Raw genomic sequence first — 14583 nt, 5'->3', positions numbered from 1 at the left:
TTCTCCCCAATCAGACTAAATAAATCAGCAGGCCCAGGCTTTATCATCGCAGATAACCCTTGTTAAACCAACGAGTTGTTTTTTTTTTTTTTTCCCGGAGACAAAGGCTGGAATGAATTGCTCCACTGGAGCTGCCAGAGCAGCGCGTTGATGCGGGAGGTGGGAGGGGGAATTATTCATGCCCTCGCAGCCCGAGCTGGCACATCCTGGCTTTCCCTGTCACCGCTGCAACAAGTGGCGGCTGTCCCCATCCCATGGCCCTGGAGAGCCCGGGATGCCTTCGGGAGAGGGAGCAGCTCCGCAACCCCGCTGTGCCCGACACGCCCGGCTGGATTTCCAGGTTAAGCCCTGTGCAAAACCGACTCGGGGAACAGAGTCCTTTGTAACTCAGATGTACCTGACCATAAACTTTGCTTCTTGGGAGAAAACTGCTTGTTTCGGTAAGTTGGTGCAGCTTCTGATGTTTTCTGAGCCTGCTGTAAACTCTTTTCTCTTTTCACACGTCTTTCTAAATACACTCTACATTCTTTCTGATTCTAAAGGAAGCCTAAAAAGGCAGGAAATACCTTTATTTTTAACTACAGAAAGTATGTAAGCAGTACCTACAGAGCGGACACAAAAGTTATGGTCAAACCTTCCTAAATTATCTTGTACTAATTAAATTTTCAAACCCCTGTAGCACACTACTAAAACAAGGTATGTTTATGTTCCAAGCCTGATTTTTCCAAACTGAGACTAACGTAATTCAGCGTCACATGCAAGAATCTGAAAGGAGTTTTATTTTCCATAAAAAAAAGTTAGTTCCCTGTTGGAAGTGTAACTTGTATTGTTGCTCTTTATTCAGTTAAATACATTCCTGACTGGGTTGGGAACAGGAACTGAGACCTGCATTAAATCCTTACCATGCATTAAATATTCTGTTGTGTCATAAAATAGTGGAAAAACTCTGGTAACGTGGTTTTCCTAAGGAGAGGAAGGAGATATATTTTGTATGTAAAGGGTATGGCAGCGATGAACTAAAGGAAGTTTCACCACTTCTTTATAAAGTGAAAAACTTCAAAGTCTTTTGCTTTACTAATCATTATCAGCAAACCTACCTGTACTGTTTGTTTCAGTTGTCTGAGTCCTGTTATTTTCCAGTAGTGATATTGTCAGCAGTGCCTGAGAGCTCTCAGGTAACTCAGTATTTGGCACAATTAAAAACTTGATATAAAAACAATCAGCTCCCCAGAGCAGAGGCCACGGGTAGGAGCATGAACGTGAAATGAATCATAAATGAGTTGATTGTGGATAACAAGGCTCTCTCTCTTTTTTATTTGTTTTTAATTGCAGAGTCCAGATTCTGCTGCTTCTGCTTTATTTTCTTTGTTTTGATCACAAAGGCATTTTATTTGGCATCCAAAAACCAGTCAAAATTTTGAAGGGATAAAAGTACAGCATAATGATATCTAGTGCTGACAGTAATTAAAAACCCTGTGTTTTAAGGGAAAAAAAAACAATCCAAGAGGTGAAAACAGGGATGTGTAAACAACAGGAGATATGCAAACAATGGATGTAATCCTGCACTCCTTAATCATGGGAGTAATCCTTATTCAGAAAAGTAATCCTGTTGCTTTGAATAGCCTCCCATCAGTAGGTGCTGTAGCACAAGGCCCAGCTTTTCCAGGGAGATAACAGTGTTTTACCTGGTTTTGTCTGCAGTGCAATTTTAGCAACACGGGTTTTAGTGATGTGTTTGAATGCATTAGTGATAATAATATTAAATTAGACTTTACCAAATGTCCGGTTTTCCCTCTGAAAGTATGAAAGAGAAAAATGGAATAATGGATTAGATGTGTCAGGGAGAAGGTACAAACCCCATGAGTTTTATTAGAGTTGTGGAATAGCACTGCTCACCCTGTTGACCACATTTGCAAATCACTTTTTGGTCCGTGAGATATATAAACTTTGTGGGGTTTTTAGGGTTTTTTTTTGCAACTTGAGCAAAAAAACTACTATGACACCTGATATCTCTTAAGTATCTCTTAAAGGTGATGTTGATAAATACTGTTTATCTTATTTCAATACATGGGGTTTGTGGTAACGTCCTGTGAATATTTTTGCTGCTGTTATGGTTTGTGGTCTTGCAAAAATAACACCTGCAGTTCTGCTGTGCAAATAACCCGTTTTTATTTAGATGTGGGGGTTGTGTTGCCCGTTTTTATCAGCCCAGCTCAGCACTTCTGAGCTCTCCCCTTCCAGCCCGTGTCCTGCTGCCCTGTAATCCAGGATGGGGCTTGGGAGCACCTGTGTGCCCTTCCCCAGGCAGTGCATCTGTTAATGAGGGAAACTAATTACTTAAAAGCTTTCAGCACAATGGGGTTGAGAAGTATAAATAGTCATGAACTGCTCGTGGTGCCCTGCAAGCTGTGGAGCTGTGTCTGTGCTGCTGCCAGCAGTGGTGGTGTGGGTATGGATGTCACCCTTTGCAGTCCTTGCTCTGTTAAGATGCTTCCTCTGGTGGAATATTCTCTTGTGTGCACCCTGAAGGGGCCAAAATAGAAGTGAAGTAAAAATGCAACAGTTCCAGATGGTATAAAAAACTTAAGTGAAGTTGGTATTAAGTACCCTTTTGGCTTTTTGTTGGCTGCAGTGGGATGTCAAAAATGAGCTGATTTTCTTTCATCAGCTGTAAGATTTTAGCAAAGACATGGTGAAGATTTTGGTCATTTATATTTGGAAATGAGGTATAGTGGATTCTCAGTGTCTATTTGCACAGAGATAGGATGCAGAAACAGTTTAGTGCTGAGACTACATGGCTCTCATGGACATGAGGGTGCTGGAGGCAGTAAAATGTCCCCAGTGCCAAGAAGCTGGAAGGCCAGACTGGCAGCTGCTGCCAGGGGGAGACTGGAGTGGTCCTTGGCAGCAGCATTTCCTTTCTTTTACTCCATACAGAATCCCAGCAGGAGCATTAAGTCTCTCCAGGCAAGTCCCCTTCTGTCCCCTGAACCCTGCCCCTGTGGCCAGTTCCTAATCCTTGGAGAATCCCACAAGCATTGGTAGCATCAACTTGAATTTTATACCCACAGTTTGGAGGGTACTTTTTTATCCATCCATTCTCCTTTATTGACTTTTGTAAAAAAACTCACAGGCAGCTATTTTTGTTTAAAGATCTCCCTCTGGCAATGGGCAGAGGTCAAGTGCCTATTTTAAATTTTTCTACCTTTTGTGAATTTTAGAGGTGGTTGTTTATGCAAATTTATTGAGAAGTCTTTAAAACTTGGCCAAAATGTGCTCGTTTGGTATCAAAAATCATGTGGCAGTGATGTAGAGCAGCCTGAGTTGTTTTTTTTTGTTTGTTTGTTTGTTTTTTTTTTTGTGTGTGTGTGTGTGTAAGAGGTGTTTTCTGTGATCACTGACATGACATTCTCATGTCTCTCTTCAATAGGGTCAGGGTTGGTGGTATTTGGTTGAAGGACTGAATGATCTTGGAGGCCTTTTCCAACCTGATTGATTCCAGGATTAGAGGATGCTCATGTCTCCCTGCTTCCCACACAAGGTGGGGGGATGTGTAGTCTCAGCTATTTCCACGGGTTAGAATCTCTGTGAGAGCAAATTTCTGGGTGTGCATGTTGGAAGAGATGGTAAGAACAGGTTTTGCACAGTTTGACAGCGTTCCCAAGGGAATGTTGATGTATTTTGCTGCTCTTTGGGGTTGGTGACACACCAGCAGTGCATCGTGGCTGTTTTGCCTGGCTATGGGTGTTGCTGTGGTGGATGGTCTTTGCTGCATCAATGTAAACACGTGTTCAGATTTCCCACTGAAAAAGTTGCATAAATAGTAGTTAGATGATATTTGAAACTATACCAACATTCAGTTCTAAATCCAAATACTACACAAAATAAAAGGCAAGTTTTAAAGCCCAGGTAGAGGAAATATTCTGGCTGTTGTTTTGCAGCTGAGAAACTGTGGCAGAGAAAGCAGGAGGACTGGAAAAGCCAGGGTGCAGCCTGCCCAGGGTCTGGATTGAGCAAGGTCTGTGAGTGTGGTCCTGGGAATATCAGCCAATGACTTGATTGGTCCCCCAGGTCACAGCCACGTGGCAAACTTCATCTAACACAGCATGGTGTGGACACTGGCTGTGGAGAGGAAGATGTGTCCTGTGGTCCAGCCTGTCCTTATGACGGGACTTGCCATGTTTGCTGTGTGTAGGACCTTGGGGACAGCAGTGCCATGTGTGTGTGTGACCAGGGAACAGTCACAGCAGAAGGGAACCACAAGATGTTGTGGATGACTCACTCTGGTCTTTAACCTTAACAAAAGATTAAACCAACATAACTACCTTAATTACAGGCTTATCAGCAGCTTCCTAGTGGCAGAAGCCAGGAGGAATGCCCAGGGAGGTGGTGGAGTCCCCATCCCTGGCGCTGTCCAGGGAATGACTGGACATGGCACTCAGTGCTCTGGGCTGGGTGACAAGGTGGGCATCAGCCACAGGTTGGACTTGATGATCTTGGGGGTCTTTTCCAACCTCCAGGTTTCTGTGATTCAAAGCAGAAAAGCTGTGCTGGTGTGACTGTACACGTCCCACTTTAACGTATAGAGACAGCACAGGTGAAACTGCAATGCACATTCTTAAAATAAAGGTTTTTACTGGTTCTCCATGTGTTCCTTTGCTGTAAATCCCAGTCTGAGAGCAGCCAGGCCTGGAGGAGCAGAGTTAGTAACATCCTTACCCTGTTTGTGGTCCAGCACAACCCACCCCTGTGTCCCCCCAGGGCAGGTTTCAAGGGTGTTGAAACATTGCTCTTGTTTCTTGAGACAGTTCTGCCTCTGTATCTCTGCAGAGAGGGAGAGGTGAGCAGAGGACAGTCACACTCAAACCTCTCTCTGTGTGTGGTTCCAGGCTCAAACATGCCTCAGATTTCCATCAATGACATGCAAAACTCATTAATCACAGTCCTGTGTAACACATCAGTCACATGCCTGACACTCCACTGGGAGCAGCCGGGAAAATTTTGGGAAACTACTGTCAGGAATATGCAATGACCACTGTTTTGAACATGGATTAACTTTCCTCCCCTCTGTGCAAAGTATAAACAGCTCTCTTTGAGTGTTGTGTCTTGTTGATGGTATGTTACCATTAATAATTAGGTTCCTGCATAGGGATATATCACAAACAACTGAAAATACGCCTTTGCTGCCTTTATACAAACCTCTCCTGATGATTCAAGACCATCAGTGCAGGATTTGTAAGGGACAGAGCACATAATGGTGCAGAACAAACATACAATAAACGAGGATGAAATTATTGCCATTTACTTTTGCCATCTTTTGGAAGATGAAGAATTGAGTCAAGAGAATGTGGACACAATTTCCCTTGTGTCTGTAGTATAGCACAGGATAAACCTATGGAAAAAGACAAGTGTTTTTAGCAGCAGAAGACAGAGCAGGAGGTAACACTGGCTGCACAATATCTTCATGCAAATTTATTGAAAAGTCCTTAAAACTTGGCTAAAATGTGCTCTAGAAGGGTTCAACTCATTTGGTATCAAAAATCACGTGTGCAGCCAGGTGGAGCAGCCTGGGTTGTTTTTTATGGTGCATTCAAACTGCATATGAAAGAGGTGTTTTCTGTGATCACTGACATGACATTCTCATGTCTCTCTTTGTTAGGGTTAGGATTGGTCAAAGGTTGGACTCAATGATCTTGGAGGTCTTTGTGGGTGCTCTGGAGCACCTCGGGGTTTGTGTTTCAAATCTGTTTGGATTTAATGGATTACATTTATTTTTATACTTCATTGATTTAGACTTCTGGTGTCTCTTAGCAATGCAAACATATAAAATAAAGTTGGGAGGTCGAGTACAAAATGTTTGGGAAGATTGGGAAGATACCTGGCATGGCTTGGCTTGGGAGTTCCCATGGGAAAGCAGGGCAAGGCACAGCCCATGGCCACACACAGTGGCTCTCTACACTCTTCTGCCTGCTGTGTCTTCTGAAACCACCAACTGATGCTTTTTGGGTGCTGAGGAGGAGCACTGAAAGTTTTTTTTAATTTTTTTTCAATAATATCAAACTTCAACAGGCAATGTTCCTCTGCAAAGCCTTACAGGAAGGGGGTATTTTTCTGTGTGTGTAGTAAGTTTTTGTTAACAGGTCACCTTTAAGGGTAGATTATACTGAAAACGAGGTTTAATCAACGTTATGTGTCCGGTTCTCACTTTGCTAAAATTTTGTTCAACTATCTATTTACTCATGTGACTGAATAAAAATGAGACACCCAGTAAATTCCTGACCTTCATTAGTGATACTCTGCAGTACTGCAAAAGCAGAGGAGCTGTCTGCAGGGAGGGTCTGTGCCAGCCTGCAGGTAACTGCACAAAATATCTCCATTTTTAAAAAGGGAATGGAAGAAATGGGATTTCTTTCTCACTTTCTTTGTCTGGAATTGGATGTGGACACTCCAGTGTGCATTGTGGCACTGGGTGTGATATACAGAGGGGGCATTGAGGATGGATCTCTTGTACAATCCTTCCCATGTGGAATAAAAGAGTTGATGTCATTATGCAGCCTGAGAACTGCCTACTGGCAACAACCTTTGCCTGGTGAGCCCATAGCTAAATAAACCAAACTCTTATTTCCCTATTTTATCCTCTTTTTGTTATCTTTTATTTCAGAATTTCTCAAGGCTGAATTTTTTTTAAGGCAAATGCTGCCTGCTTCAGTTTTTTCCCCTTTTTTTCCTCTTTCAGTCTTCTTTTTCTCTCTGCATATTGCCTTGAACAACAGCTCATGACCTACTTCTGTCTTTTAATTGCTGCTGCAATATGAATTTTAATTCCAGCTGGAGTCCAGATGTATTGAGGGTACACAGCACATGCCAGAGCCAGTGCCATTTATCTCACAGGCCAGTGTTTCCCAGCCCTTTGAATTCAGGGACCCCTTAACCTGTCTGAAAAAAATATCTAAAACCATCATCACACATTTCACTGTTGTCTGGTGATGGGAAATGGAGATAATAACTGTTAATCTAAATGCTAATATGTATTTTCTCTGACAGCTTAGTTTGTTTTACTGTTCTTTAACCTTTGACTAAAAATATTAATGGAGATGGATGTGAGTCTTGTGTTTGCATCCCCCAGTGCCCAAGTGAACCTGGCCATGGGCACCGACAATTTATAGGAGGTTATGTCTAGGGGTTTTTTATGTACATTATTATACTTACATTTCTATTATTATACTAATATTTTTTTCCTCTTTTCATTACTATTTTTTGGAAATTGTGGACATTAGAAGACAAGTGGGTCATTGAGAACCGTAGGTATTATACATGTGGTAGAGATCACAGCTTGATGAGCAAGGTATTGGGTTTTACATGCTCCAAGAGAGTTTTGTGAACTTTGTTCACAAAAAAATCTCTTTATTCATTTCTCTGCACTTGAGGAGAAACACTGGCTGCATGTACTGCATTTTGAGCATCTCACAGATTCCTCTATCAGTGGATATTTTGCTGTTTTGCTTAGCTAAGATTTCCCTTTTTTTACTCCCTGAAATGGGTAGTGAAGGCAAGTTATCAATATGTCTTCAATGAAATTAATTCCGCCAGAATTAAAGCTAAACTCGAGAAAGGCTTTAATTTGAATCATTCTGTGATTGTAGCTTGTGAAGGACTCGGGGATCCTTTGGGAGGGAAAAAAATAAAAGCATCTATAAAAATGTAAGCTGGTTTAGGGTTGGTGAGATTAGATCTTGAAATTCTGGGATACACTAGATTTTGTGGCTGGGAGAAACCCAGGGAAGGACAGCCCATGGGGGAGGATCCTTACTTTCACCATTACAGAATCCTCTTTCCCATAGATATTTGCCAGACCCTGTTGCTTGCTAATCACTGCCAAGGAAGGGTTTAACAGCACAGATGCATCAAATCATTATCCCAGTGATGTATGACAGGTATGATGTTTTTGCAACCTGTTCTCACAGCTGACATAACGTTACTGCCTGATATTATTACTGATATTTGATGTACAGTACAACTGTACTTAATTAGTTAACTCCAATGCATTTTCTGCCAGAGCAGGAAGGAAAATCACCTTCTTGGAGAAATGCCTCGGAGCAGGATGAGTGAAAAAAGCAGATAGGAGAGTGTGAGAGGCAGAAATTTAGCACATTAATCCTGAAGACCCTTCAAAATCTGCGGAACCTTGTAGCTGAGATTTTGAAATACAAGCCAGCAGTTTAGCTGTGAAATAAAACTCTTTAAAGGAAACTGTCATGATATTACCTAGAAACATTTTAGAACAGCAGCTTAATCCAAATGTTTATGGGTAAGGTAGCAGAGAAATGCTTCTGTGCTCAAAGGAGAAGTACTTTTATGTTTGGGAAAACAACCTATTCCTCCACCAAAGGGCTGAAGATATGCCTTAAACACGACATTCAGCCATGGCCCAGGGAGTCATCCCTGATAGAACCACACTTATGTTTTCTTGATACCTACATTCAGTGGCATCACAAGACCATTAAATAAAGTTTCATCTTCTTTTTGTGTCCTCTGTGGAGGCAGGAGACCGAGTTTTGCATTGGTCTCTTGACTCCCCTTTGAGTGGTTGATGACAATTTCTGTGCTGCCATCCTGCCCACAGCCAAAACCTCCCTCAGCAGCACACAAAGCCTTCCACCAGCAGCTGAGTTATTAGAAATAGCTTTCATGTACTTCTGTCCTGTGGGAAATGTGGGCTGGCTTGGTTATTGTACGTGGGAGGAGGATGCGGGAGCCAAACACCGCTGCAGGTCCCTTTTCTCTCACAGGTGGAAAGATAAAAGGGCCTGTAAAGGGGTCTCTGAGCTCTCTTCCATAAAACCAGGGGGGATTTTCTTGCTCAGGGGCCATGGGGGGTTGTGAGAAGGGCCTCCACTTGCATTTCCAATGCTGCTTTCACCTTGTGAGGCTGGAACAAGGAGCAAGGAATGCAACAGGGCAGGAGCACAGCTCCTGGAGCTCTGGGCTAGTGGAAGACGCCCCTGCCCATGGCAGGGGGGTGGAATGAGATGATCTTTAAGGTCCCTTCCATCCCAAACCATTCTGGGATTCTATGATTCCTACAGTACCTGTTTGAGGCAAGTCTGACTCCTAAGTTTTGTCATTCCCTGCAAACCTCTTCCAGATTGAACAGGACTGCACTGGGAAGGCTTGTGGAAGCCTCCAAGGGAACAGGGCTGAATGCAGGGTTGATAGGCTTGTGGAAAGTGAAAGAGCTGTTTCAGTGGCTCCTTCCAGGAGCTTGGGAAGCAGAAGGGTCAGAAAGAGCCAGCAGGGAGAAACCCGAGGAACAGCTCAGTGAGCTGCAAGGAAACCTGGGCTGCTGCCTGCGTTTTACAGGGTAGGAAATGAAGTCCTGCCCTGGGTCTGGGAGAGGCAGATAAGGCAAGAGTGAGGAAGGGGGATTTTCTCACGTGCTGGTACTGCCTTTCCAACCCTCCCAGCCTAAAGGGTCGTGGAGTGATTTAGTCTCAATCAGCTGTGCACATGTACTGCTGGGATCTTCAGTGAGCCGCTCTGCCTCTTACATCTGAGCTCTGCTTTATTACTTCCCGTGTTCTTTCTCTTCCCCTTTGTGCTCCTCAGGTAGCAACTGTGTCTCAGCTTGTTTTCAGAAACTAGCAATAATATTTCCTGAGCCGATTCCTTCCTTTAATTCGTTGTTCTGGTGTCTGACACATCCTGCTCATACAGAGCTCTCCCTGGACTCCAGAGTCTCTCTGCAGTACAAGTGTCTTGAACGCCATTTATTTTAATCAGGGTTTCCAAAATTCCGTAATACTTCAGGCCAATTTCCACAGTAAGTCTGAACACATTCAGCAAAAACATGTGCAGCCAGTGATCAGACATAATTGCCAACAATTTCACACCCACAGAATCCTTGCTTGCCTCTAACATTCCCAGAGCCCCATCCTTCCCATCACTGCTTCAAGCAGGAGTCTCCCAGTTGCTAAGGGGATGGAATTTTTTATGCACTTCTATATGAAATATTTTCAGCATAAAGTGGAGAAATAACCAGAAAGATGTATGGCTAATGTTTTCTGTATTAAAGTGGAAGGACGAAACTGCAGTGAGAAGCAGATCTCCAGAGGTCTGGAGGCCAGGTTTGATGCAGGTACATCCAGGCATTCAAAATATTACTTGATCCGTGTCTGCTGCATTTCACTGGAGCTCTGACAATTACAGGCTGTCACAGGAGACTTCCACTTCTACTCCTGGCTCAATTACTGTCTCATGCTTCCCATAAATTACCACTGCTGTACATAAAGTCAAGTTCATTCTCCTTTTTCTTTAGTATTCTAAGGAAAAGGGAGAGGCTGAACTTCTACCACCCAGCATCAAACTGAGCCCAAGCCTCAGATGAGCTCTTTATTGCATTTCAATTAAATATTTTTTTGGCAAAATTGTGGTTATTGATGGCACTGAGTTTAAAAAACCAGCCTCCTATGCTTATTGGCCATTCCCAAATTGTTGCTATAGGAGTACTTAGTACATAAAGGATTAAAATAACAAATATACCTAATCAACTTAGGTCCTCTTAAAATTTCACAGACACAAATCAGTACTAGACACAACACTTAAGGACATCACTAGATTATATTATTGCTACTGTACTTTCCATACTGCATTCTGTTCCTTACACAGCCTAATCCTTGTTTTCCTTTTTCCCCTCTTCTCACATCTACCTTAAGCTGTTCGTGACTCCTGGTTTCTTTCCCAAGAGATTAGTTGATTGCAGCTCAATAATGTCTGAGTAGTTCCAATCATTCCTTGCACTTGCTGTTTGTAGTGATCTGAGTGTGTCTACAACAATTCCTGAATCGTGTCCAACCCTGACACTCAAATGTGTCAAGCAGGCTCCACTTCCCTTGTAAGTGTTTCCCTTCTCTTGCTTCTCTGCTTTTCCAGCTGGGATTGCACAGCCTGATTGCCAGAAAGGGTATCAGCAGAGGGTCATCTCTGGAAGTGCTCTCCTGTTGAAATGAAATTCCTCCAAACCTGGGAAACTGTGAAGTGCACACACAGAGCTGCTGGAATATGGGATGAGTTGTTCCCAAATGACTTATGGAAGTGCTTAACTGAGCTGCAGGAGAGAAATGCCTCCATTCAGGCAGTGCCTCCAAAAAGTTCCATATCTTTTAGAGATCCCTGTATACTCCTATGACTTTGCCCCTCTTCCAGCTCAGGTGTCTCTCCCACTGAGACACCCCAGTTTGGGCTGATGTCTGGAGAGGTGGGAATGGATTTGGCTTTGTGATGTCATGGATTGAGGTATGAGAGAAATGGTAGGGAGGTTGGGAGATGGGAAATGTTTTAGAGTCCTGGGTAAGGATGTAAGGATTTGACTCAGTTTAATAGAGGAAGAAGCAGTTGATTCATGTCTGGCACTTGTGCACAAATCCTCTCCAGGAAAAATTATATCTGCTTAATCAGTTTGACCAAGGGTGATAACACAATGTTAAAAAACAGGTGGCAATGGGATGGAAACCTCATGGAAGAGATAAGGTTTAGCAAACAAGGCTGTATTCCATGTTACCTCCTCTGGTTTGACAACAGCAGAGGGAATGTCTTGACTGCACTTCCTGGCTCTTATGTTTTAATGTACTTTATTAAAGTACATTAACATTTTTGTTGTCCTAAATGCATGAGCAGCTCCTTGAGGAAAGAACTCCTTCGAGCAGTGGATTGCCTTCCCTATTCCTTTATGTGCTTTCTTTCATCCTATGAACCCTCTATTGTTTCCCTGCCCCACGCTTCCACCCACTAATGGGTTTGTTCTGGGAACAGGAAAAAACACTTTTGAATCTCAGGTCTGGAGTCCATCTCCTGTTTCTTTATCCCTTTAATGAGCCATTTATGTATAATTAGAGAAACTACCTGAGACACCTATTAAGAAGGATTTAGCTGTGGATCATAAAATCTGTAAAGAATCATAGAAATATGGAATGGTTTGGGTTGGAAGGGACCTTGAAGCTCATCTCATTCCACCCCCCTGCCATGGGCAGGGACACCTTCCACTAGCCCAGGTTGCTCTGACCTGGCCTTGGACACTTCCAGGGATGGGGCAGCCATAAATGGCATCACTGATGCTCTGTTTCAAGAGGGCTCATTAACTCCCCAGCACTGTTTCTGAAGATGAAAAGTCTTCCTTTCACAGTGCAGGATTTTTAACTGTGCCCTGGCTAAGGATTACCTCAACCTGCTATAAATTGAGATGTTTCACTAATTGGTTTCTTGGTTCATTAGCCAAATTGTGAATATGAGGGAAATGGAAAAGGCTCAGAATGAATTTCCCTTGCAATCCTTAATTTAAATGGTGAATAATAATTTAGTGTTGAACAAAACATGTTATGTGATTTGCTGTGATGGAGATAATTTTTTACTTAGGAATCATCTGCCACCTCTAAATCTTTGTGGGAACATTATCCTCAACTCTGCCTCGTTCTAATCTGATGTGACACAAGGTAGAAAGTATAATCATTAGAGTATAATGTAATAATCTCAAAATTTATACAGAAACACTTTGTCATGGGAAGTTTCTCCTCACATATTATTTTAAGTATTGAGATAAGAGGCAAAAATCTTTAAAAGTCAGCTTTAGTGCCATGGATGCTATGGCTCTATTTCCATTTCAGCCATGTAAGTAACAAAAATATATAACAAAAATACAATGTGTCCCCAGTTTACTCTTTCCAACGCAGTGCACTCAGCTAAAAATCAAAGATTAACTCTGAGCAGCTAAAAGGAACACATTCTCCTGATTCACAGAAGCCACTGCTGTAGAATTTAATCTGTTTTATGAAACCCCAACCATTGATTGTTATGGCATGACCGTGGCACGGGAGGTCATTTGTGAGCACTGAATTACTGGTTGCGTGACAGGGAAAAAAAGAAGGCTAAAAGCAAGGTTAAATTAAAGCTGTAGAAGCTATTTTATGTGAGATGAATGGATATTATCCAAATTAATGACAGGAAACCTCCAATTAGCTGAATATTGATGCAGAATTACAGCTTTATAAGGTAAATACATGTTTTCTCAAGCCAAAGGCTTGGGTAAGGGAATGTTTATCCTGCAGCTGTAATGGGGGTACAGGTAGATGAACATTTTCTGTGTATTGGGGCACTGTGACCTCACTGCTGTTGCTGACAAATCTTTACAATAAATCTGTCATTGTTTCCTAACATCAATAGGAATATTAAACTTCTGACCTTGCTCTCTAGACTGTTATCCCAGAATATGGGATGGGCAAAAGCCTTGACTTGCTGCTTTGTGTTTCAATAAACAGCTTAGCTTTTATTTTAGAGCAGAGGTTTCTTCTTCAGCCCAGTGTATGTTGTTTTGGCATCAGTAAGTGTGAGGGGGAACCTCTAAACTTGTTTCTGTTTTGTTAATTTATATAATTTCTCTGCAAATATGCATCAAGGAGAACTGTGTCTCTGAACTCCTTTTGTTGTGGGTTTTTTTTTTTTTGGTGATTTATACACTATAAGTAATTGTGTAATGGAGTTATTGGATCAATTTACTCCTTGGGAAGGGTAGAATTTCCTTTGGAATTCTCTTTATGTGAAAAGGGGGTTGTCCAAGGGCAGGTTGGATGGGGCTTTGAGCAACCTGGGCTAGTGGAAGGTGTGCCTGCCCATGGCAGGGGGTGGAACTTGTTGGGCTTTAAGGTCCCTTCCAACCCAAACTATTCTTTGATTTAATGATCTCCCAAGCTGTGTCCTCTCACGGTAAAACACTGCAGTTCACATTCATGAATCCTTGTAGTACACCATTGGCTGTGTATATATGGTCTGCAAAAAAGCAAATTAAAAAACCCAAACAAAAAAAATCCCACCCCAAATTCCCAAGCCCTATTAAGGTCCTATTTTCCTAAATATTTCTAAAGGATGCCCACAGTGTCTTTTATATAGTGATGGGAGCACAGTAACAGCACTGGGCCAGAGCAAGGATCCTGTTACAGCCTTATCCTGATTCTGGTCATTCAGGTTCACAATTTCATTGCATGTTGTGCAGAAAAATTATCTTGTAACATTCCCACATCTCTTCCTATGCATCTTTTGAAGATGTTTGTTATTCTTGTCCATCTCTACCCTATTCCCTCTCTTTTGACTTTTGCTGACGAGTCCCAACTTATTTAGTGCCAGTATTTTCCACTAATGTTCCTTTTTCTGGGCCATTCTGGGAAAATATTAGTTCTTAGTATAGTTCTGCTGTTTTAGGATGCAAACTGTGTTTAAGGAGATTTAGAGGCACTGCTGTATTTTATTTATTTACCTGGTTTACTGTATATTTTCCTTGGTTCTTGGCTGTGCTCCTTTGTCAACTTGATCTTCTGTCATTTCCATATAATTTATATTGAGTTTATTTTTTTTATATTGTCCACTGATGTATCTTAATCCCATCATATTTTTGAGATGCCTGTGATATCAATATCCCTTTTTTTCAAATTAAGCTGGCATTCTGGATTACTCAGCATTTCTATACTATATATTCTTACTTGAACTCACACACTGTATTGCTTTGGTTGCTATTTTTATGCTTCAGGTACAAATGCAGCT

The 14583-nt window shown here is 42.1% G+C and overlaps 1 protein-coding gene across 2 annotated transcripts in view; it reads left to right on the top strand.

Moving 5' to 3' along the window:
* The first annotated feature begins 217 nt into the window (after positions 1–217).
* CUNH10orf90 (chromosome unknown C10orf90 homolog) overlaps positions 218–14583 on the top strand; it is a 65550-nt gene continuing 51184 nt past the window's right edge. For both annotated transcript variants that reach the window (XM_017809357.1, XM_017809356.1), the window contains exon 1: positions 218–440. In XM_017809357.1, coding sequence (XP_017664846.1) covers positions 275–440 — 166 coding nt within the window. In that variant the 5' untranslated portion in view covers positions 218–274. The remainder of the gene's footprint in view (positions 441–14583) is intronic.

This window comes from Lepidothrix coronata, unplaced genomic scaffold, assembly GCF_001604755.1.
Source record: "Lepidothrix coronata isolate B3197 unplaced genomic scaffold, Lepidothrix_coronata-1.0 Scaffold25, whole genome shotgun sequence".
Taxonomy (NCBI): domain Eukaryota; kingdom Metazoa; phylum Chordata; class Aves; order Passeriformes; family Pipridae; genus Lepidothrix; species Lepidothrix coronata.
This window is presented reverse-complemented; position numbering and strand designations above follow the sequence as displayed.